Consider the following 25,905-nt stretch of genomic DNA (forward strand, 5'->3'; position numbering starts at 1 on the left):
CATCTGAGTGTATGCACAGTTGAAGTTGGAAGTTTACATACACTTAGGTTGGAGTCATTAAAACTTGTTTTTCAACCACTCCACAAATTTCTTGTTAACAAACTATAGTTTTGGCAAGTTGGTTAGGACATCTACTTTATGCATGACACAAGTAATTTTTCCAACAATTGTTTACAGACAGATTATTTCACTTATAATTCACTGTATCACAATTCCAGTGGGTCAGAAGTTTACATACACTAAGTTGACTGTGCCTTTAAACAGCTTGGAAAATTACAGAAAATGATGTCATGGCTTTAGAAGCTTATGATAGGCTAATTGACATTATTTGAGTCAATTGGAGGTGTACCTGTGGATGTATTTCAAGGCCTACCTTCAAACTCAGTGCCTCTTTGCTTGACATCATGGGAAAATCAAAAGAAATCAGCCAAGACCTCAGACAAAATATTGTAGACCTCCACAAGTCTGGTTCATCCTTGGGAGCAATTTCCAAATGCCTGAAGGTACCACGTTCATCTGTACAAACAATAGTACGCAAGTATAAACACCATGAGACCACGCAGCCATCATACCGCTCTGGAGATGAACGTACTTTGGTGCGAAAAGTGCAAATCAATCCCAGAACAACAGCAAAGGACCTTGTGAAGATGCTGGAGGAAACAGGAAAAAAAGTATCTATATCCACAGTAAAACAAGTCCTATACCGACATAATCTGAAAGGCCGCTCAGCAAGGAAGAAGCCACTGCTCCAAAACCGCCATAAAAAAGCCAGACTATGGTTTGCAACTGCACATGGGGACAAATATCATACTATTTGGAGAAATGTCCTCTGGTCTGATGAAACAAAAATAGAACTGTTTGGCCATAATGACCATCGTTATGTTTGGAGGAAAAAGGGGGAGGCTTGCAAGCCGAAGAACACCGTCCCAACCGTGAAGCACAGGGGTGGCAGCATCATGTTGTGGGGGTGCTTTGCTGCAGGAGGGACTGGTGCACTTCACAAAATAGATGGCATCATGAGGAGAAAAATTATGAGTATATATTGAAGCAACATCTCATGACATCAGCCAGGAAGTTAAAGCTTGGTCGTAAATGGGTCTTACAAATGGACAATGACCCCAAGCATACTTCCAAAGTTGTGGCAAAATCGCTTAAGGACAACAAAGTCAAGGTATTGGAGTGGCCATCACAAAGCCCAAACCACAATCCTATTGAACATTTCTGGGCAGAACTGAAGAAGCGTGTGCGAGCAAGGAGGCCTACAAACCTGACTCAGTTACACCAGCTCTGTCAGGAGGAATAGGCCAAAATTCACCCAACTCTTGTGGGAAGCTTGTGGAAGGCTACCCGAAACATTTGACCCAAGTTAAACAATTTAAAGGCAATGCTACCAAATACTAATTGAGTGTATGTAATCTTCTGACCTACTGGGAATGTGATGAAAGAAATAAAAACATGTCACATTCTTAAAATAAAGTGTTGATCCTAACATTGTGTGGTGATCTGAATTTTTACTCGGATTAAATGTCAGGAATTGTGAAAAACTGAGTTTAAATGTATTTGGCTCATGTAATGTCTTTATGTTAGTCGTGTCTGCATCCTTAATCACGCATGGAACATTTCCTAACAGATTATAAAGTATTCTATTTTATTGGCCCCACTGCTTTCTTGACCTCTGTTCCCTCCATTCACCCCTCCTTTCTTAGCCATTATTAACCCCTTTCCGGCTGTAAGAGAAGTTGATAGTATGCAAGCCGAAGGCTAAGCGTATGTTGCCAAACATTTCGCCAGTTCCTAATGAGGTTTCCATTAATCACTTTAAGCCTATCTTTCTCCCTCATGCAATCATTCATTATTGATGAGGGGAGCACAAACTCAGACTAGGGGAGGAAAGAGATCAATTATGGTAAAAACAACCAGAGAGACACTGGGGGTTAAAAATAGAGGGAAGTAGTTTAAGGTGTCAGGGGCCTCGAGAAAATAACTATGAGAGTTAGACAGGTAGTTGAAGGTGGTGGTGGTGGGGGGGGGGGACCAAGTAGTAGGACCAAGTTCAGGAGTATCCAGAGGTGAGGTGATTTGGGCCTCTCTGATGGTTATGAGATCCAGGTTTAGTGGTGTGAGGCTCTGAATGACATTTATTAAACAATGGAAATGTCTCTGAAATGATACCCAAGGTTGTTTATTCTTCCAATCATAAAACAAAGTCCTCTCATTGATCCCGGAGATCTACCTGTAAGCCTATGACAAGATCTCATTTGACAGAGAATGAGAGATGGAGGGAAGAAAGGAGAGAGGGAGGTGAGGGATGGATGGATAAACAGTCATGCAAAACGGAAGGCTCGTGTTACCGCATGTAGATTAGCCTCGGAGTGATATCTCATTACAGATATTATACACAGAGGAACTAGCTGAACCTTAATAATTCATTTGTTTGTTAATTAAAGAAGGGATAGACAAGGAACTCACGATGGGCCCGATTCAGACTTCAGATAAGTAAACTTAACATGGACTTAAGTCGATAAAAATAGTTTAGTGCCCCTTCTGAGGATACAATAGTCCCTTTTCCAGTACACAACACACTGACGTCACGCACATAAACTCAAAACAAACAAAAAAGTCCCTTTTTCAGGACCCTGTCTTTCAAAGATAATTCGTAAAAATCTAAATAACTTCACAGATCTTCGTTGTAAAGTGGTTTAAACACTGTTTCCCGTGCTTGTTCAATGAACCATAAACAATTAATGAACATGCACCTGTGGAACGGTCATTAAGACACTAACAGCTTACAGACGGTAGGCAATTAAGGTCACAGTTATGAAAACTTAAGAGGCCTTTCTACGGACTCTGAATAACACCAAAATAAAGATGTCCAGGGTCCCTGCTCATCTGTGTGAAAATGCCTTAGGCATGCTGCAAGGAGGCATGAGGACTGCAGATGTAGCCAGGGCAATAAATTGCAATGTCTGAACTGTGAGATGCCTAAGACCGCGCTACAGGGAGACAGGACGGACAGCTGATCGTCCTCGCAGTGGCAGACCACGTGTAACAACACCTGCACAGGATAGGTACATCCGAACATCACACCTGCGGGACAGGTACAGGATGGCAACAACAACTGCCTGAGTTACACCAGGAATGCACAATCCCTCCATCAGTGCTCAGACTGTCTGCAATAGGCTGAGAGATGCTGGACTGAGGGCTTGTAGGCCTGTTGTAAGGCAGGTCCTCACCAGACATCACCGGCAATAATGTTGCCTATGGGCACAAACCCACCGTCGCTGGACCAGACAGGACTGGCAAAAAGTGCTCTTCACTGACAAGTCGCGTTTTTGTCTCACCAGGGGTGATGGTCGGATTTGCGTTTATCGTCGAAGAATGAGATTTACACCGAGGCCTGTACTCTGGAGCGGGATCAATTTGGAGGTGGAGGGTCCGTCACGGTCTGGGGCGATGTGTCACAGCATCATCGGACTGAGCTTGTTGTCATTGCAGGCAATCTCAACGCTGTGCGTTACAGGGAAGACATCCTCCTCCCTCATGTGGTACCCTTCCTACAGGCTCATCCTGACATGACCCTCCAGCATGACAATGCCACCAGCCATACTGCTCGTTCTGTGTGTGATATCCTGCAAGACAGGAATGTCAGTGTTCTGCCATGGCCAGCGAAGAGCCCGGATCTCAATCCCATTGAGCACGTCTGGGACCTGTTGGATCGGAGGGTGAGGGTGAGGGCTAGGGCCATTCCCCCCAGAAATGTCCGGGAACTTGCAGGTGTCTTGGTGTTAGAGAGGGGATAACATCTCACAGCAAGAACTGGCAAATCTGGTGCAGTCCATGAAGAGGAAATGCACTGCAATACTTAATGCAGCTGGTGGACAGCTGGTGTTACTTTTGATTTTGAACCCCCTTTGTTCAGGGACACATTATTCCATTTCAGTTAGTCACATGTCTGTGGAACTTGTTCAGTTTATGTCTCAGTTGTTGAATCTTGTTATGTTCATACAAATATTTACACATGTTAAGTTTGCTGAAAATGAACACAGTTGACAGTGAGAGGACGTTTATTTTTTTATGTGTTTATGTGCGCGACTCTTTGCGGCAGAAAGAAAGTCATCGCCATCTGCGCCCATTCAACATAGTCTAGATTGATGTTTTTATTACTTCTAAATAAAATAACTTTTTAGGGTTCTCATATAGTTACATTGATGTTTTGATTTTTGCTTAAACCGTCGCTAAGATTATATTCGGTTGTGATTTTTGCAAAATAACTATTTTGGATGCAACAGTTGTTAGCTAGAATGCTAACGCTAATTGATATAGGCTGTAGCAAAAGCTAGAATGCTAACGCTAATTGATATAGGCTGTAGCAAAAGCTAGAATGCTAACGCTAGAATGCTAACGCTAATTGATATAGGCTGTAGCAAAAGCTAGAATGCTAACACTAATTGATATAGGCTGTAACAAAAGCTAGAATGCTAACGCTCATTGATATAGGCTGTAGCAAAAGCTAGAATGCTAACGCTAATTGATATAGGCTGTAGCAAAAGCTAGAATGCTAACGCTCATTGATATAGGCTGTAGCAAAAGCTAGAATGCTAACACTAATTGATATAGGCTGTAGCAAAAGCTAGAATGCTAACGCTCATTGATATAGGCTGTAGCAAAAGCTAGAATGCTAACACTAATTGATATAGGCTGTAGCAAAAGCTAGAATGCTAACGCTCATTGATATAGGCTGTAGCAAAAGCTAGCCAAAGAGCCATTTTGCTGGTTGAAGTTGAAGAAGTGTTTTTTAAAGTATAATGCAGTTGATTTACAATGACACAAACATTAAGCATGACATTCAAACGAGCCATAAAATCGAATTATAATCCATAAGAACTCCAGCTTGTTCTGCCACCAACTTGCGCACATCGCCCCTTGTGCAGCAATGTTTGAAAATAGTAATAGACTTGTAATACCACATGTGTAAATTATGTAATACACAAGCGTATACATATCCAGCACCAAATATTGAAAGTGTTTAACAGATGTTGTATTTTTTCATATCGTACTGTGGTATAGGCTGGTAGCTCCTCGCGTATCAAGCTTAAAAGTGTCAGAGATAGAAGGCTGAAACAATGTCTGGGTTATAATCCTAACACATAACACACACTTCCCGCTAATACACACCACACTCACTTGTTCCTGCTCACACACACAGCACACACAGAGACACACATGATCAGGTGGTGCTCTCTCAGTAACTCAGCCCCACCTTGACCCTCTGCTCTCATCTGAACCCCTATCTGACCTGTTAGTTCTACAAAAAATAATTGATCAGGGATTATGGATTTTAATCAATGATTTCTTAAATGCAGCTCTTAATCTTTTAAAGCTCATTCTCCTTTGTGGTCACCAGCGTGAGAATGAAGTGTAGGGTGGACATTGTTTGAACGCCCTCCAGTGGACTGAAGGAGAACAACAGTCTTAATGCACCAGAGTCAAGTTCCAACAGCAGCCAGACAGTTCAATATCTGCATGTTCACAAACAGCAATTTGTGCGATCGATCTGTAGAACCACTACACTGTGGAGGTAATGCAACACATTTTTATTATAGATGACACAAGATGACGCCGACAGACACAGTCACCCTGTTACTCGCTCCTAGCCAACGTTGTCAGTCATCACTAGCCAGCCTCCGGCCCAGGGCCTTGCCATGAACCTAAGACACTGTTATTAGCTGGCTACCATCCGGTACTCTACCCTGCACCTTAGAGACGGCTGCCCTATGTACAAAGAGTCATTGAACATGGGTCACTTTAATAATATTTACAAACTGTTGAACCCACTTTACATGTATGCTGAACAAAAATATAAATGCAACATGCAACAATTTCAAAAATGATGCTGAGTTACAGTTCATATCAGGAAATCAGTCAATTCAAATAAATTCATTAGGCCCTAATCTATGGATTTCACATGACTGGGCAGGGGAGCAGCCATGGGGTGGGCCTGGTGTGTCTATACACACCATTATACTGTATATAATGGTGTGTATAGACTGTATGGACAGTATATGAATAGAACAGGTGTATACAGCAGTAGTTATATAGGATGAGCCATGACTAGAATACAGTATATGCATATAAAGTGGGTAAAACAGTATGAAAACATTATTAAAGTGACCAGTGTTGAATGACTCTATGTACATAGGGCAGCCGTCTCTAAGGTGCAGGGTGGAGTACCGGGTGGTAGCTGGCAAGAACAGTGACTAAGGCTAATGGTGACTGTTTAACTGATGGCCTGGAGATAAAAGCTGTTTACCAGTCTCTCGGTCCCAGCTTTAATCCACCTGTACAGTCTCCACCTTCTAGATGGCAGTGGGGTGAACAGGCTGTGGCTCAGGTGGCGGAGGTCCTCGATGATCTTCTTGGCCTTCCCGTAACACCTGGTGCTGTAGATGTCCCGGAGGGCAGGCAGTGTGCCCCTGGTGATGTGCTGGGTTGTCTGCATCACCCTCTAGAGAGCCCTGCGGTTGCGGGCAGTACAGTACTATGCATCTGTAGAAGTTCTTGAGGGTTTTTGGGGCCAAGCTGAATTTCTTCAGCTTCCTGAGGATGATATTATATTGTTATTGTATTGCTACACTCTTAGAAAAAAAGTGTAGTAAAAGGGTTCTTCAATTGTCCCTATACGAGAACCCATTTTGGTTCCACGTAGAACGCTCTGTGGGCCGATTTTTTTTCTTGAGTGTCAGGGGGCCGCAACATAATTACAAATCATTTGTAGACTGCAAATTGACCGTAAGAAGCCCAAATAGAATTTGACTAAAACATAATAATTTCAAACCTTGCTTACATTTGTATACTGTCACATATATCTCCCTATTATGTGTGGGAATACTTTGGAAGAGATTTCCAGAATTAAAATCACTTGGAGCGAATTTGCCGGTGTTTTTACAGTCTTAAAAAATGAAAAAGTAATATTGTAAGAAAACATGGGGGGGCGGAGGTGTTGTTGCCTACCTTCAGCACCTGGGGGTTGGCCCGTCAGGAAGTCTAGGATCCATTTGCATGGGGGGGACCCAGGGCCCTGAGCTTAGTGATGAGCTTGGAGGGCATTATGATGTTGAAGCCTGAGCTGTAGTCGATGAACAGCCTTCTTACATAGGTATTTCTCTCGTCCAGGGCTGTATGCAGTATAATGGCGATTGCGTCGTCCGTCAATCTGTTGGGACTGTATGCGAATTGTAGTGGGTCTTTCACAATGACAGAAGTGAGTGCTCCGGGGCGACAGTCATTTAATTAGTTCAGTTACCTTCGCTTTCTTGGGTACAGGAACAAGGGTGGACATCTTGAAGAGAGTGGAGACAAGAGACTGGGATATGGAGAGATGTAATATGTCCGTAAACACTCCAGCCAGTTTGTCTGCACATGCTCTGAGGACGCGGCTTGGGATGCCGTCTGGGCCGGCAACGCTTAAATGTCTTACGCACATCGGCCACGGAGAACGAGAGCACACAGTCCCCGTGAGCGTCAAGGGCCTGCGTTGGTGGCTCGATGTTGTTGTCCTGGAAGCGGGCGAAGGTGTTCCGCTTGTCCGAAGGCGGGGGTGTCGGTGTCGGTGACATGGCTGGCTTTCCCTTTGTCATTTGTGATTATCATCTCATGTTTGAGCTGTTGAATTGCAACCACAGCTGGTCTCTTTATACACGTCCATGTTCCCAATCACCTTGTCGTGGTTAAATGCGGTGGTTCGCGCCTTTCAGTTTTGTGCGATGGCTGCCATCTACCCACGGTTTTGGTTTGGATAAGTTCCAATCGTCACAGTGGGAACAATATCCTTAATGCACATTCTGATGAAGCCAGTCACCGATGTGTATACGTCGATACTATTCTCAAAGGCGATCGGGGACATTTTCCAGTCTGCGTGATCAAAACAATCTAGAAGCATAGATTCCGATTGGTCACACCAACAGACCTTACCAAGGGGTGCTTCCTGCTTAAGTTTCTGCATATAGGTAGGGAGGAGCAGAATGGAGGCGTGATCTGATTTGCCGATGTATATACTCCGCTATTAAAATGTAAAATACACTGTAAAACACTGTCATCTTACTATATACACACTTTTTAGATAATTATAGTAGGAAATTGTCATTTCATTCTTTGGCCATGTCCATTTGTAAGGGAAAGAATGTCATGTTTAAGGTGCTTTTCAATTCGCTTTTCCATGTGGCTTCCTTCAGAATCCTCTGGCATGTGCTCTCTTTAAACACAAAACACCCACATATTCCATGGAAACATATTTACAGGAAATGTTCATAAATGACAAAACCGTGAACAATAGTCAAGTGTTAGTGAATAGGATGATGACATTGCAGTTTCTCTCACACGTTCTCTACATTGTTCCACTTTCTTGTCTTTGGTTCTCAGTGTTCTCTGACAGTTCTTACCGGGTCTCTCATACCTCCGGGTCGGGGCTAATAATGATAAGAGGCTCACGGTTTCTCCCTTTGAGGATTGGCCAGGGGTTGAAGTAGGGGAACACCGGCTCTGTGAACGTGGCGTCGGAGAAGGTGAACAGGTGACTCATATCCCCTGCATCGTAAAACGCCACCACACCCCTACCGTAGTCAAGGTACACCCCTACCCTCCTGGGGGGTCGAGGGGGGTGCAACAGGCTCTCCTCGTGGTTGGTGCAGGCCTCGTACTCGCTCCCTTCCCGCCCCTCTCTTAACACCAGGGTCCAGAAGCCGTCGTCGGGACACAGGCTGATCTCATCCTTCCTGTTGACCGAGGCGGCCGCCACCCCCAGCCCCCAGGCCGTCTTGGTGCCCACCTCAACCACCCAGTAGTGTTGCCCTGAGGCGAGGGCCTGGCTTCCCAGGACAATGTTGTAGCGCGTGAAGCGCTCAGGGTTGTTGGGCAGGTTGGGCTGGATGTCCCCGACACTGACCTGGGTGCAGCACGTGGACACCCACAGCCTGGGGTAGGCGGTGTCTGGGTTTAGAGTCACCGCTGTCACACCTGGGAAGAGACAGAGGATTTGGAATACGATAGAAAGGACAGGCTGTATGCGGTCAACATATTGGTGTGGTTGGATACTGTCGTGTGACAGTCAGGTTTGATAGAATGCAATCAGATGGATCCTGTGGTGGAATGTTGTCAGATATGTGAGCGCTGTCGTCTAATGGAGTTTAGTGTGGACTATATGTGGTCAGGTGCGGTCTAACTACATTTTGCTGTGGTTTTACCTGGCTGAAGGACAGCGCTCATCCTCCTCCAGGTGCGGTACTGCAGTGGTCCCAGGAACTCCCCCTCCGGCAGATCCACACACACCTCCGGGGGTCGCTCAAACATAACCTCCGCTCTGAGAGAGCGAGACGGATGAAGAGAGAGAGTTTTTTTCCCAGAGTTCCCAGTGGTTCTGAACATGGCCTTAGTCTCGGCGGAGGGAGGGAAAGAGCAGCAGAGGGTCCGCCTCCCCCGGTCCCTGCTCCCTCCTTCCTTTCCTCCAGTGAGACTGACCAGAACAGGGGACACCGTCATCCACCTGATGGTGAAACTCGAGTCGCATCGAGGCTACTCACTCATTGCAGCTGCAGCGCAAGTGGAAGTGCGGAAAAGCGTTGTTTTATGTTTTGTCATAGCGTTGAATAAAACCAGTGACAGGGCTGAATAATTTATTTGACATGAACTCACTCATTAAAAAGCAGCTCTTTGCTGTATTCTTTGACAGTCTCTCCCTGGTCATGGTTTTAAAAGTTATTGAATCTTATGTAGGCTAGTATCAAACTTTGCTGTGCCCGGGGTCATGGATGTTCTGTAGGTCATGGAAGTTTTGCGAGCTATCCGATTGGCCAACGCAGTAGCCGTATTCAATTTAGCCACAGATCTCGCGGTCTGGCAGGTAGGCCAAGTTTGTATTTTCAGACAAATGAAATGGTTCAAAATGGGAACACTTTGCCTGCCCGGTGCGCAGGGCTTCTGAATCAAGTGGAACTACCGCCAACAGCGCAACACAAATAGGAAAAAAAAGGAGTGCAAGCCTTTATCGTGGGCTTTTCTACAGAAATGTTTGGTGATCGACTAGGAATGCCTTGAAGATCGTCCGGTTGACGACCACTGCCTTACAGTATGAATAAATAATGTTGAAAAAGTGCGAGGAACATTGGGTTACTGTTTTTTTTATCATGTGAAGTCATGTGGATATGACACAGATCTATGAACTGTAGCATCAGATAAGAACCATGGATTATTTCACTTACCCTCCGATAAAATCCTTGATTCCCTGAAAGAAAGAATGACAGCGATGAGGCCCTGCTGAGACATCCACACACTCTTCTCCTCAAAAACTTCAACCGTTTCTTTCTGTTTTCGTTTTCACTCTCCCTCTATTTCTTTACCCCCCCCCACCCACCCTTAACCCCTCTCCCTTCCTCCTCTACAATCTATTTTCTCTCTTTGTTCCTATATCCATTACAGTCCCTTTCTCTTCCCCCCTCTCTCCACTCCTTTTCTTTCCCCTTCCTCCCTCCTCTCCTCTCTCATCTCACCCGGAGTTGTGCCGGGTTCTCATTCTCTCGGAGTTTGACGCGGAGCTGGTCGGCAGTTTGCTCTAACTGGACGATTTGCTCTGTGGTGTGTTTGAGGACCTCCTCCAACTGGTTGAGCCTATTTTCCTTCTCCCGCCGCAGACTCTCCTTCACTCTCTCCTCCTCCTGGAGAAGGAACTCCCTCAGACGTCCAAACTCTGCACTCACCTGCTCCTCTATGTCCCCAGCTCGCTCCTGACGTAGGGAAGGGCAGAGAAAATGTTACAGACTGGGTTGGAATCCATCTTTGGAGACTGTGTTGGACCACTGAGCTTCAGTCAGGAGGTTAGCTCTGGGAGCTAACACGAGCTTGTTTCATTTTATTTCCACTTCAAAGGATACAACTAAGTCAATTAAGAGGAAATTCTTACAAGAGGTGGCGACAGCAGTGATATAAAACAATGCAAAAAAAACAAAGACATCACGAAACACAATGAGACAGACACACGGCAACAGCACATTCAGTGATAACGGAGGCAGGAGATAAACACATATTGATTCAAATCTCGTGATTCAAATCACTTGATTCAAATCTCATGATTCGAATCTCAGTTCTCAGAAACGGTCACTCGTCACATGAACACCTAACCACCTCCGCTGCATAGACACACACACACACACACACACACACACACACACACACACACACACACACTTGCCACATCGGTGACGTGGTAGCTAGATCGTTGACACACATCCTTGCTCATACCCACTTCCTGTTCCCCACAGAGAGACAGAGGGAAGTGAAAGAACAAGTGATTGGAGGAGAGAAAGTGTTTCAGTGTGTGACAGACAGACACAGGGCATGCCTCCTTAATGGGGTCCGGATGTCTGTGCTGTGCTCATCTTCAACGCAGGCCTCCACCGACATCGTACACATTCGGTATCTACCTCACACACACACAAACACACACACACACACACACACACACACACACACACACACACACACACACACACACACACACACACACACACACACACACACACAGTAAAGCCTGAACATTTATCTTGTGAGGTGAAGCCTGTGTCAGAACAGAGAGGGAGAGACCTGGGACAATCCTACATGTTATGATTGATCTTATCGGTACGAACTAAGGCGTGTATTTTACCTAATTCTGTGTGTGTTTACATTAAGGGTGTGATAATGTGTGTGTGTGTGTGTGTGTGTGTGTGTGTGTGTGTGTGTGTGTCTGCACTGTGTGTGAGAGAAAGAATGGGTAATCCCGTAATCAGAGTCATAATCCCAGCGTCATTGTGCATTAGACATTCACAACTGTCCAATAACGACGTTACCACCTGTAACAACATAATCACATTGACAAACTCTGTATAATTAAACTCATTTGAATGTGCCTGGGTGAGACAACGCACTAGAGTGTTGACTGGCCACTAGAAACGTTTCAAGGATGATGGGCACTGTAAATGAGAAGCCTCTCACTGACAGCACGCACGCACGTGCGCGCACACACACACACACACACACACACAGTCTGCATCGCGCAGTCTGCATCGCGCAGACAGGAAAAAACATCTTTCTGGTAAAAAGAGGGGCGGGGGCGTATGCCTTATGACTAACGTGACATGGTGCGATGAAAGAAACATACAGGAACTCAAATCCTTCTGTTCACCTGATTTAGAATTCCTCACAATCAAATGTAGACCGCATTATCTACCAAGAGAATTCTCTTCGATTATAATCACAGCCGTATATATCCCCCCCCAAGCAGACACATCGATGGCTCTGAACGAACTTTATTTAACTCTCTGCAAACTGGAAACAATTTATCCGGAGGCTGCATTCATTGTAGCTGGGGATTTTAACAAGGCTAATCTGAAAACAAGACTCCCCAAATTTTATCAGCATATCGATTGCGCAACCAGGGGAGGAAAGACCTTGGACCATTGTTACTCTAACTTCCGCGACGCATATAAGGCCCTGCCCCTCCCCCCTTTCGGAAAAGCTGACCACGACTCCATTTTGTTGATCCCTGCCTACAGACAGAAACTAAAACAAGAGGCTCCCACGCTGAGGTCTGTCCAACGCTGGTCCGACCAAGCTGACTCCACACTCCAAGACTGCTTCCATCACGTGGACTGGGAGATGTTTCGTATTGCGTCAGATAACAACATTGACGAATACGCTGATTCGGTGTGCGAGTTCATTAGAACGTGCGTTGAAGATGTCGTTCCCATAGCAACGATTAAAACATTCCCTAACCAGAAACCGTGGATTGATGGCAGCATTCGTGTGAAACTGAAAGCGCGAACCACTGCTTTTAATCAGGGCAAGGTGTCTGGTAACATGACCGAATACAAACAGTGCAGCTATTCCCTCCGCAAGGCTATCAAACAAGCTAAGCGCCAGTACAGAGACAAAGTAGAATCTCAATTCAACGGCTCAGACACAAGAGGCATGTGGCAGGGTCTACAGTCAATCACGGACTACAGGAAGAAACCCAGCCCAGTCACGGACCAGGATGTCTTGCTCCCAGGCAGACTAAATAACTTTTTTGCCCGCTTTGAGGACAATACAGTGCCACTGACACGGCCTGCAACGAAAACATGCGGTCTCTCCTTCACTGCAGCCGAGGTGAGTAAGACATTTAAACGTGTTAACCCTCGCAAGGCTGCAGGCCCAGATGGCATCCCCAGCCGCGCCCTCAGAGCATGCGCAGACCAGCTGGCCGGTGTGTTTACGGACATATTCAATCAATCCCTATACCAGTCTGCTGTTCCCACATGCTTCAAGAGGGCCACCATTGTTCCTGTTCCCAAGAAAGCTAAGGTAACTGAGCTAAATGACTACCGCCCCGTAGCACTCACATCCGTCATCATGAAGTGCTTTGAGAGACTAGTCAAGGACCATATCACCTCCACCCTACCTGACACCCTAGACCCACTCCAATTTGCTTACCGCCCAAATAGGTCCACAGACGATGCAATCTCAACCACACTGCACACTGCCCTATCCCATCTGGACAAGAGGAATACCTATGTGAGAATGCTGTTCATCGACTACAGCTCGGCATTCAACACCATAGTACCCTCCAAGCTCGTCATCAAGCTCGAGACCCTGGGTCTCGACCCCGCCCTGTGCAACTGGGTACTGGACTTCCTGACGGGCCGCCCCCAGGTGGTGAGGGTAGGCAACAACATCTCCTCCCCGCTGATCCTCAACACTGGGGCCCCACAAGGTTGCGTTCTGAGCCCTCTCCTGTACTCCCTGTTCACCCACGACTGCGTGGCCACGCACGCCTCCAACTCAATCATCAAGTTTGCGGACGACACAACAGTGGTAGGCTTGATTACCAACAACGATGAGACGGCCTACAGGGAGGAGGTGAGGGCCCTCGGAGTGTGGTGTCAGGAAAACAACCTCACACTCAACGTCAACAAAACTAAGGAGATGATTGTGGACTTCAGGAAACAGCAGAGGGAACACCCCCCTATCCACATCGATGGAACAGTAGTGGAGAGGGTAGCAAGTTTTAAGTTCCTCGGCATACACATCACAGACAAACTGAATTGGTCCACTCACACAGACAGCATCGTGAAGAAGGCGCAGCAGCGCCTCTTCAACCTCAGGAGGCTGAAGAAATTCGGCTTGTCACCAAAAGCACTCACAAACTTCTACAGATGCACAATCGAGAGCATCCTGGCGGGCTGTATCACCGCCTGGTATGGCAACTGCACCGCCCTCAACCGTAAGGCTCTCCAGAGGGTAGTGAGGTCTGCACAACGCATCACCGGGGGCAAACTACCTGCCCTCCAGGACACCTACACCACCCGATGTCACAGGAAGGCCATAAAGATCATCAAGGACATCAACCACCCGAGCCACTGCCTGTTCACCCCGCTATCATCCAGAAGGCGAGGTCAGTACAGGTGCATCAAAGCTGGGACCGAGAGACTGAAAAACAGCTTCTATCTCAAGGCCATCAGACTGTTAAACAGCCACCACTAACACTGAGTGGCTGCTGCCAACACACTGACACTGACTCAACTCCAGCCACTTTAATAATGGGAATTGATGGGAAATGATGTAAATATATCACTAGCCACTTTAAACAATGCTACCTTATATAAATGTTACTTACCCTACATTATTCATCTCATACGCATACGTATATACTGTACTCTATATCATCGACGGTATCCTTATGTAATACATGTATCACTAGCCACTTTATACTATACTATGCCACTTTGTTTACATACTCATCTCATTGTACATACTGTACCCGATACCATCTACTGTATCTTGCCTATGCTGCTCTGTACCATCACTCATTCATATATCCTTATGTACATATTCTTTATCCCCTTACACTGTGTACAAGACAGTAGTTTTGGAATTGTTAGTTAGATTACTTGTTATTACTGCATTGTCGGAACTAGAAGCACAAGCATTTCGCTACACTCGCATTAACATCTGCTAACCATGTGTATGTGACAAATAAAATTTGATTTGATTTGATTTGACACACAGTCAGTCAGTATACCTTGATGAGCATGATCTTGTTGTTGGTCTGGACCTGACAGAGAGAAGCCTGTTCAGTCTGGATCATTACTCTCTCCAGGGCTATGGACAGCTTGTCCTGCAGAAGAGGAAGAAGAAAAACAGGTTACACACACACACACACACACACACACACACACACAGCTTGAAGTTATGCGAGTTGAACTGGTAAACAATGTTTTCCGTTATACGGAGATTCATTGAATTAGGCCTAACTCTCTTGTCAATTTAAGATGTACTGTTTTGGATCCTTTGTAGTCTGACAACAAGCTCAATGTGACTCATATGACCAGAGGGCCTTTCCAACTAACTGGCTTCATTTCAACAAGTTACCCAAATGAACCCCCCAAAAGTTACAATGTAGATGGATAAGATTTGTGAAAACAGTGTGGTGACTGAGGTATGTCACCAAATATCCAAAGCAAATATAAAAGGTTAAATATGTCTGGGAACTAAGGCTTGACACCAGAACGCCGAATTCCTCTCGAGCTCCAAGTATAGGCTACATCAACACTGACTTGTGTCTGCTTATGTCTCGCGCTCTAGCCTGTTAAAGACTCAATTATCTTGGGTCCACATTTATCTTACAAGACTTAAAATATATGACTGAATAGTAACTTTGTGAACTTGGCTCAGTTTGAGATTTGAAGACAGATTCTGCCACAATTTATTCATTCCAATGCGTCAGGTCCCTGTGTCATGATGTACGAACCCGGCTAACTTATATGTATTCCAAACACCTACATACGTAGATACATAAATAGTAAAATAGTGTTGTAAAAGTGTTACCTTGTAGTTCTCGAACGCCTCGTTGATGGGGATGACATTGTGCGTCTTGTGGTCTCGGGACATCCCGCACACCAGGCAGATCGCGAGCTGATCATCCTCACAGAATAGCTTCAACTTCTCCTCGTGCTCCTCGCACCGGTCTGACTCGAGGCGAGGAGAGAAATCAGGTAAACTGAACCCGGAGCTGGGCATAATGCCCCCCCGTTGCCGTTCTTCAGTATCCTCCTGTGAGCTCTCCTGGTCTCCGGGTTTCCCATCCATGGCTCGAGCTCTCCTCACGCTGTCCACGACGTTACACAGAAGCGAGTTGGGGCGCAGCTTCGGAGCGCATGTCTTTCGGCACTTCGGGCAGGTCGGGTGTTCATCGTACTTGGCCTCCCAGCACTGCGTAATGCACACGCGACAGAAGTGGTGTCCGCACTCGAGGATCACCGGCTCACGGAAGAGCTCGAGGCACACTGGACAGGTGAGCTCGCTATGTAGCTCCTCAAGCGTGCTGGCGTCAGTAGCCATTCCGAGCCGTCTGCATACTGAAAGGATAGCGGGTTGCGCTCAGAAAGTAGCTGACTGCAGCACGGGAAAAGTTCACTCTTCCGTATGTGAGAAGGCGACAAGGGTGCGGTCTGTCTGAGACAGAAGACTCCTCTGTTTTCACGGAAGAGGGTGAAGAAGTGCAAATCAAATCAACGTTTATTGGTCGTGTACACAGTTTTGCGTGTGCAGCGAAATGCTTGTTTCGAGATCCAACAATGCAGAAACATCCAACAATACAATAACAATACACACATAATCCAATATAAAGGAAGATATATCAGAATGAGCAATGTCAGAGTCCGGAATATAAATACATTTATACTCATTTTATGAGGTACACCCCCCTGTAGCCATGAAGGGATGCACCTGGTCAACAACAATGCTCATATAGCTGTGGCATTCCCCACACCATTACACCACTGCCACCAGCCTGTACCGTTGACACCGGGCAGGATGGGGCCATGGACTGCCATCAGCATGACGCAACACGAACTGGGATTCGTCGGACCAGGCAATGTTTTTCCCCTCCTCAGTTGTCCAGTGTTGGTGATTGGACCCCATTACGGTCTTCTGCTGGAATAGGCCATCCGTGACAAAGACTGGCAAGTTCCGAGTGACTGAGGTCCTGGATGATCTTCTTGGCCTTCCTGTGACACCTGGTGTGTCGATGTCCAGGAGGGCAGGCATTGTGTCCCCGATAATGTGTTGTGTTGACCGCACCACCCTCTGGAGAGCCCTGCAGTTGTGGACGGTGCAGTTGCAGTACCAGGCGGTGATACAGCGCGACAGGATGCTCTCGATGCTGCATCTGTTGAAGTTTGTGAGGGTCTTCGGCGCCAAGCCTAATTTCCTCAGCCTCCTGAGGTTAAAGAGGTGCTGCTGCGCCTTCCTCGCCATGCTGTTAGTGTGAAGGGACCATTTCAGGTCCTCGGTGATGTGCACGCTAGGGAACTTAAAGCTTTTGACCCTCTCCACTGCGGCTCTGTCGATGTGGATGGGAGACGGGGGCGTGCTCCCCTCTGCTGGCTCCAGTAGTCCATGATCAGCACCTTTGTTTTGTTGCCGTTGAAGGAGAGGTTATTTTCCTGGCACCTCTTCACCAGGTCTGTCACCTCCACCAGGTCTGACACCTCTCCACCAGGTCTGTCACCTCTCCACCAGGTCTGTCACCTCCACTAGGTCTGTCACCTCCACCAGGTCTGTCACCTCCTTTCTGTAGGCGGTCTTGTCATTGCTGGTAATCAGGCCTACCACTTGGTCGGCAAACATGATGATTGAGTTGGAGACGTGCATGGCCACGCAGTAATGGGTGAACAGGGAGTACAGGAAGGGGAAGTCTAAGACCCAGTTGCACAGGGAGGGAGTTCAGACCCAGGGCTTAGTGATGAGATTGGAGGCCACTATGGTGTTGAATGCTGAGCTGTAGTCGATGAAAAGCATTATTACATAGGTATTCCTCTTGTCCAGGTGGGATAGGGCTGTGTGCGCGATTGCGTTGTCCTGGATCTGTTGGGGCAGTATGTACAAGCCTCACCTTTTCAAGGCAGTGTTCTGGAACATTGCCTCTACATGTCCACAGAGCCCTGTAGGCAGAGGCGTAGAGAACCAGGTATTGCTCTGGCCCAGTTCCATTTAGGTTCCTGGCTCCTACTTTTATGCACCCCCTGAAGCACTGTTTATTATCTATGCATAGTCACTTTACCTCTACCTACATGTACATATTACCTCAACTAACCAGTGCCACTGCACTTTGACTCTACTGGTATATTATTGTTGCTTTTTAATCTTCTTTTTTTTTCAATTTCCTTCTATTTTATTTAAATAGTTTAACACTTATTTTTCTTAAAACTGCATTGTTGGTTAAGGGCTTGTAAGTAAGCATTTCACTGTAAGGTTTAGACCTGTTGTATTCGGCACATGTGACAAATAACATTTGATTTGGTTTGAAATCTAAAAGGACTGGAGAGGTGAAATCAAATGTGTGTGCTTGAATTTGAATGAAGTTGTATTTGAGGGATGGGTGGTGCCATAGTGTTATAGGAGCTGCATAAATGTAGTGTAGGCCCAACTGTAATAATGTAATGTAAGTGTGTTAGAGGGGTCTGTGACAAGGCTTTAAACCAGGTGTCATCCTGAGGGTTTGAAACGTTCCAGAACATTGCCTTGGAAATGTGAGGCTCGAACATGAGCCAGCACTCTGATTAAAGGCTGTAAACTTAAAGGCCCAGTGCAGTCAAAAACGTGATTTTCCCGTGTTTTATTTACACTGAGTATACCAAACATTAGGAACACCTTCCAAATATTGAGCTGCACCCCCCCCCCCCCCCCCCCCCCCCCCTTTTTGCCATCAGAACAGCCTCAATCCGTCAGGGCATGGACTCTGGAAGGTGTTGAAAGCCTTCCACAGGGAGGCTAACAAGTGACATCCACTAACAAGTGACATCAATAAGGATCATGACTTTCACCTGGATTCCCCTGGACAGTCTATGTCATGGAAAGAGCAGGTGTTCTTAATGTTTTGTACACTCAGTGTATATTTTCACACTATGAGGTTGGAATAATACTGTGAAATTGTTAAAATGATGATAATGCCCTTTTAGAGTAAAAGCACCTGAAATTTCAGCCTGTTTTGGTGGGAGTTGTGACCTGCCTGGTGCCATCACCAGGTGGTAAATTAGTTAATAGACCTCCAAAACCTCTCGGGCAATAACAGCTGTTTTTCAGTTTCCCCTTCCCCACTCAGACCACTCCCCGACAGTCCTAGCTGAATTCTTGGCTTGAGAAATCGCTCTCAACTAAGAAGCAATTTTTGTTTCTTTTTGACCATTCTAATTGAAAACAATCACAGTAAGGTACTTCATTGTACCTAGAAATGATTTGATATTGAGACAAAAACGGCTGCATTGGACCTTTAACCAGTCCATCAGTTGGAAGTCAGCAGCTTCCATTCCACCGAGGGGGAACGGGGAAATACCTATGGGTCTCCAAATTAAACCTGTTATCTATCTGTCACATTTTGGGTTATTCTATGGTCAGCTTCTGGGCAGTGCTTGTTCCCCAGTCAGTCATCAGTGTCAGCTATGATATGACACCTTGAGTTTGAAAAAAAATGACTTTTGGTTATTGAACTACAGTAGGTGAATTGGATTTACATCCGGTAATGGAATTATGGAAACGGAATAACATCATTGGTCCCTGATCTGTACTACACTAGAAATGCAGAATTATGGATAAGAATATCATTCTGTTCATGGTGGTGTATCCTGAATAACTACAAAAAGTTAGAAATATGCAATATCCCTATTTGCATATTTGGGTATTATTCTACACACTGGCTATTATTTGAATGAGCTCCGCCCACAAACAAGACCACTTTGGTTGGTCCGGACCGGACCCAATCTGAACCAATCGTAGACGTCTATGTTTCAGGAGTTTGGACATCACAGTAGAGTAAAGTTCAGTACAGTACAGTAAAGTAGATATGTTCAGCACAGTATAGTACAATCCAGTACATTATAAACTGGGTGGTTTGAGCCCTGAATGTTGATTGACTGACAGTCGTGGTACACCACGGGTATGACAAAACATTTATTTTTACTGTTCTAATTACGTTGGTAACCAGTTTATAATAGCAACAAGGCACCTCGGGGGTTTGTGGTATATGGGCAATAAGGACTGTGTCCAGAAACTTTGCGTTGCATCGTGCCTAAGAACAGCCCTTAGCCATGATATATTGGCCATACAGTGCATTCGAAAGTATTCAGACCCCTTCCCCTTTTCGTTACGTTACAGGCATATTCTAAACTGGATTAAATAAATTGTACTCATCAATCTACACGCAATTCCCCATAATGACAAAGCGAAAACAGGTTTTAAGAAAGGTTTGCAAATGTATTAAACATTAAAAACAGAAATACCTTCTTTACATAAGTATTCAGACCCTTTGCTATGAGACTCAACATTTTGCTCAGGTGCATCCTGTTTCCATTGATCATCCTTGAGATGTTTCTACAACTTGATTGGAGTCCACCTGTGGTAAATTCAATTGATTGGACATGATTTGGAAAGGCACACATCTGACTATGTAAGGTCCCACAGTCAAAGGAATTGTCCGTAGAGCTCTGAGACAGGATTGTGTCGAGGCACAGGTCTGGGGAAGGGTACCAAAACATTTCTGCAGCATTGAAGGTCCCCAAGAACACAGTGGCCTCCATCATTCTTAAATGGAAGAAGTTTGGAACCACTAAGACTCTTCCAACAGCATGGCCAAACTGAGCAATCGGGGGAGCAGGGCGGTGACCACGAACCCGATGGTCACTCTGTCAGAGGTCCAGAGTTCCTCTGTGGAGATGGGAGAACCTTCCAGAAGGACAACCAACTCTCAAGATTGAACTCTTTGGCCTGAATGCCAAGTGTCACGTCTGAAGGAAACCTGGCACCATCCTTACGGTGAAGCATGGTGGTGGCAGCATCATGCTGTGGGGATGTTTTTCAGTGGCTGGGACTGGGAGACTAGTCAGGATTGAGGGAAAGATGAAGGGAGTAAAGTACAGAGAGATCCTTGATGAAAACCTGCTTCAGAGCTCTCAGGACCTCAGACTGGGCGAAGGTTCACCTTCCAACAGGACAACGACCCTAAGCACACATAGCCAAGACAACAAAGAAGTGGCTTCGGGACAAGTCTCAATGTCCTTGAGTGGCCCAGCCAGAGCCCGGACTTGAACACGATCAACCATCTCTGGAGAGACCTGAAAATAGCTGTGTAGCAACGCTCCACATCCAACCTGGCAGAGCTTGAGAGGATGTGCAGAGAAGAATGGGAGAAACTCCCCAAATACAGGTGTGCCAAGCTTGTAGCGTGATACCCAAGAAGACTCAAGGCTGTAATCGCTTCCAAAGGTGCTTCAACAAAGTGCTGGGTAAAGTGTCTGAATACTTATGAAAATGTGATATTAAATGTGTTTTACATGTTTTGTACATTTGCAAAAATGTCAATTATGGGGTATTGTGTATAGATTGATGAGGGAAAAAAGTATTTCATACATTTGACAATAAGGCTGTAACGTAACAAAATGTGGAAAAAGTCAAGGGGTCTGAATACTTTCCAAATGCATTGTATACCACACCCCCTCGGGCTGTATTGCTTAATTATACTGCACTCGTGTGCTTTACTGAACTCTAGTTTACAGTACTGTACTGTACTCTATTTGACAATACTGTTCTGTACTGTGCTGTCCAATCTTGTGAAACATAGACGTCTATGATTGGTTCAGATTTGGTCCTACCAGGGTGGACTGACCAAATGAAAACTACTTTTCAACATCCATGGACGTCCGGTGTCGGTAGGTGCTCAGTGGGCGAGGAAACTTGTTACAGTAAATGGAAAGAGGGTAGGTGGCAGGTGTCATGGTAGGAGTCATTAAGAGCCGGGAGACGTGACATTAACTGGAGAGAGAGAGAAGAGAGAGAGCGGCAGAGAGATAGAGAGAGAGAGAGAGAGGAAGAGGGGTGTGTTGTCCAGACTGTTTTCACAGTCTTGCTTTGACTACCAGATGATGGAAAGAGAAAGAAAACAGTTATGAGCTGAACATAACAGTATGCCAGTATTTCCCATTGTAGCCAATTCAATTAGAGTAATTACGTTAAAGATTCTTCAGTAATTCCGTTACCGATTTGGTAACAGAATTACGAGTTTTAATCACTTAATAACTTTAAACAATCTTTAAAATCACTATAACTAATTGATAGGTCTATCATTACTTGTTGCTTCAGTGAACTTTCCTTATCCTCCCTTCTCATGAGGGAGAGACATAAATTATCTCCAAGATATGTGGGTTTTTGGAAATGGAATTACAAGGCTAAAGTCAATGTTTCTTAAACTTACAGAAGGCAAATCATTTCTCCAAAAGTAGAGAGCGGCTCTGCTCTTGCTTCTAGCCAGTCTTGGAGGTCTACTCTGGGGGAGGTGGGTGACTTCACCCCCTGCCTCTGGTTCTTCTACATGAAGACTCCCCCAAAAGCCGTAGGGGGAGAGGGGTACCAGCCCATCTGCCAGTGCCACAGGAACCAGTAGCATTTTGCCAGGCTGTACCAACGCCAGAGCCGTGCTCCACTCTGCTCTTCCTACATACCTACCCCTGGCGGAGGCAAACGGCCCAGAGACAAGTGGATGTGTGAACCACAGGTGAGTATACTGTCTGTCTGTGTGTGTGTATTACATTCAGGGTCAATTCCATTTGATTCTACTCGATTCAAGAAAAAAACTTTATTTGTGGTGTATTTGTGTGAAGCCAGCAGTTCTTAGAAAAGTGCTTAAGTAGTGTGACTTCTCTCACCCAAAGTAATTCAAACAAAGTAATGTCATTATTATGTAATCTGTGAAATATTCTGTTTCTGTTTCCCTTTTTAAAGTGGAAATGACAGCGTTTTAGCAACATTACATTTTATTTAAAACCTGTTCATATCCACTCCAAGAATAGTATGTTTGAGAATTAACCTCTACACGATCGGTGTGTCCCCCGCGGCACGGTTGAGCTAACGTAGGCTAATGTGATTAGCATGAGGTTGTAAGTAACAAGAACATTTCCCAGGACATAGACATATCTGATATTGGCAGAAAGCTTAAATTCTTGTTAATCATCAAATCTAATCAAATGTATTTATATAGCCCTTCTTAGATCAGCTGATACCTCAAAGTGCTGTACAGAAACCCAGCCTAAAACCCCAAACAGCAAGCAATGCAGGTGTAGAAGCATGGTGGCTAGGAAAAACTCCCTAGAAAGGCCAAAACCTAAGAAGAAACCTAGAGAGGAACCAGGCTATGAGGGGTGGCCAGTCCTCTTCTGGCTGTGCCGGGTGGAGATTATAACAGAACATGGCCAAGATGTTCAAATTCATGAATGTTCATGAATGGCTACTAACAGTTTACTACACAACATACACGTAGTATTACTTTCTGAGCTACAGTATACATATCTCCCTGGCATATTACATCACTTATGCAGCAGCATACAAGACATTTTTGGACTCACCTTGTGCTGTGCTCCCTTGAACAGTAAGGTGGCGCGGCTGTCCTTCGTGTGCAAATGTTGTCATCAAACTCTGGCATTCTGTGGATTTATGGTGCTTTCAAGACAACAGGGAACTCGGGGCGAGGGTGAATCATTGGCAGTGATTTTCGGGCACTTCTTATATAACTCTATGGCAGCACCCAAGGGGATTGAATTGTCTAAGTCTACCCTTAGATTTGGCGGTGACGTAGTGTCCCTGTGAGTGACAGAACACTGAGCCAATCACAGCGCAACCCTCCGTATTTTCTGCTGGCTTGCCCCACCACCACAGAAAGCACTGAGCTAGGCTGAAACACCTGCATTTTGGAGATGCCTTACTGAAGAAAACAAAAAAGAGACCATCTTTGTATGCAGCTTTAATAACTTTAATAACATTTTTTACATTGTTTGCAAACTGATATGTGACATGTATTAATGCCAAAATAACATGTGAAACAGGCAAAAATGTGGAACTCAAAACATGTGCCCCAACTGCCCTGAATGACAGATTGCCACTGTGTGATTTACAACCTGATAGCAATATTTTTGGAAGTACCAAGAAATGTATTGGTGAATTATATTAGTCATGCATCCATATATTTTGCTAACAATGCCTCAGTTTACACAATGGAATTTTGAATCAAACAAAACCTATTTTTAAAATCTCTTATAAAGTTGTTGTTTAAGCATAAACTGAATTTGATATTTTTGACTAATATTATGATTTCCTGTTTGTGTCATATCTGCAAAGTAGTTAAAGCGCTGTCAATTCCACTTTTAACTCAAACCACTACCTAGTGATATCCAGGAATAAAAAGACTGGATCATAATTGAAGCTTAGGCCTGTGTTTGTTCTTATTTTTCTAAATTATATTCTTATACCCAACAGCTCAGAGTAATCACCAGTGGTAGAATGTTATTACACTGTTTCTCTCTGTGTTGGTTTTAATGTCAGTGTTCCCTCTCTGTGTGTTCTAAATTGGAGTTCTCCAGTACCAGTCCAGAGATGCATTGTTTCCCACACCATGGCCCTCTGGACCAGAACGTGGTGGAGAGCCAGGTGGTGCTCCAGGACTACACCAGCTCCTCCTATACTAACGGCCACCCCAACCCCAGCCTGCACCACTAAAGCCCAGAGGACCACCGTGCCACCTTCACCCTCAGCAACGTGGTCCCTCAGCGGGCAGCCTCAAACTCTAGGCCCCTGGGCTCAGCTGGAGTTTGAGATTAGGGCCCGGATGGGTGATTACTGCATGGGGCCGGCGTATGTGGTGACACTGCCATACCTCTCTGAGTGCTGGATGGCCAACCGGGTGGTCTGCCTACTGCTGCCCCTTCGAAAACTTTAGTCTCCGCGCCTGAGACTCTACTTTCCATCATATTCCGCTGTGGGTCGGAACGACCATCAGAGTGGAGATTGGACCGGTAGACCCCCAGTCGAAGGCCTCTGTTCAGGGGGTACGATGTGAGGCGGTTGCCCCTGGACACCGTAGGGGAATATTCTACAGCATCCACATCAGCCAGTTTCACACCCAATGTCGATGAGCAGGTATGTTAGTAAGATAATTATGGTCTGTCCATAGTCGGTGAAAAATAAAATGCTAGCGTTTCCTCCCCAGTTACAGTACACACACACCTACTGAATACTAACCTGCTTAAATGGTTGCTAGAGAATGTCTCGTGAAAATGGAGGACATGCGTTGAATACTTACGCAAAGATTAAAGCAGATTAAAAAAATTTGTAAGTATTATAACCGCATGTATGAAAAAAAAACAGAGCGTCTCAGCTGTGAACGGAATCTTCTCCAAATACAAATTACACCTTTGTTCACATGCAGCTTCTGTGTCAAGGTCACTGATAAATGCAAATCACAGAGGTTACCTCGAGTTGATCTTTGCTCTGGTACAAGGACCTAGAGCAGCTGATGTGAACACACTCTTCCTTTACTTTAAGGTCCACCGCCAATTGTTGTGTGACTATATGACTACAGAAGTTTGTACTTCTGTAAGGAGAGATTTAGAGCATTAAGTGAGTCTGATTAATCAGGCTGTACATGTTATATACAGCCCGAAACTAATGCCTGCAAAATCGTGGAAATGTTCCAGAATGTCGAATAAAATCACACTTAAACTTACACTACCGGTTTTTCCTTCAGCTGCTCGAGACAAAATATCCACAGGAAAGTGTTGTTTATCTGACTTTTTAGAGCCTGTACTTTGGTTTGGCACCAAGGTAAATTAGTTTTATACTGGATATTCAGTTCTCTCGTCAATAGCTATTTAACCAAGAATGTCATAATGAAAATGGTACTGAAAACAGTGGATGGAGTACATACCATGTTTTTGTATCGAATTAGATTTGAATATTGAAATCAGAATTTTTTTTAAATTCACACAAAAGGTGTTGATTGTTCTCCATCCTCCCCAGATT

General features: G+C 45.2%; 1 protein-coding gene and 1 pseudogene across 1 annotated transcript; one reads left to right on the forward strand and one right to left on the reverse strand.

Annotated features, from left to right (window-relative positions):
- Positions 1–4,765: 4,765 nt before the first annotated feature.
- Positions 4,766–17,930, reverse strand: LOC110505053 (zinc-binding protein A33). Its single transcript, XM_090219704.1, has 7 exons — positions 15,892–17,930; positions 15,086–15,181; positions 10,542–10,775; positions 10,254–10,276; positions 9,240–9,355; positions 7,012–9,012; positions 4,766–6,597 (listed from the first exon to the last, which is right to left on the reverse strand). Exons 1-6 carry the CDS (start codon positions 16,402–16,404, stop codon positions 8,447–8,449), a joined length of 1,548 nt encoding a protein of 515 aa, XP_090075830.1. The 5' UTR covers positions 16,405–17,930; the 3' UTR covers positions 4,766–6,597; positions 7,012–8,446.
- On the forward strand, positions 17,216–25,160 carry LOC149971795 (uncharacterized; annotated as a pseudogene).
- The last annotated feature ends 745 nt before the right edge of the window (positions 25,161–25,905 follow it).

The sequence above is a fragment of the Oncorhynchus mykiss genome, chromosome 25, assembly GCF_057628025.1.
Source record: "Oncorhynchus mykiss isolate SJ-2025 chromosome 25, ASM5762802v1, whole genome shotgun sequence".
NCBI classification, from domain to species: Eukaryota; Metazoa; Chordata; class Actinopteri; order Salmoniformes; family Salmonidae; genus Oncorhynchus; species Oncorhynchus mykiss.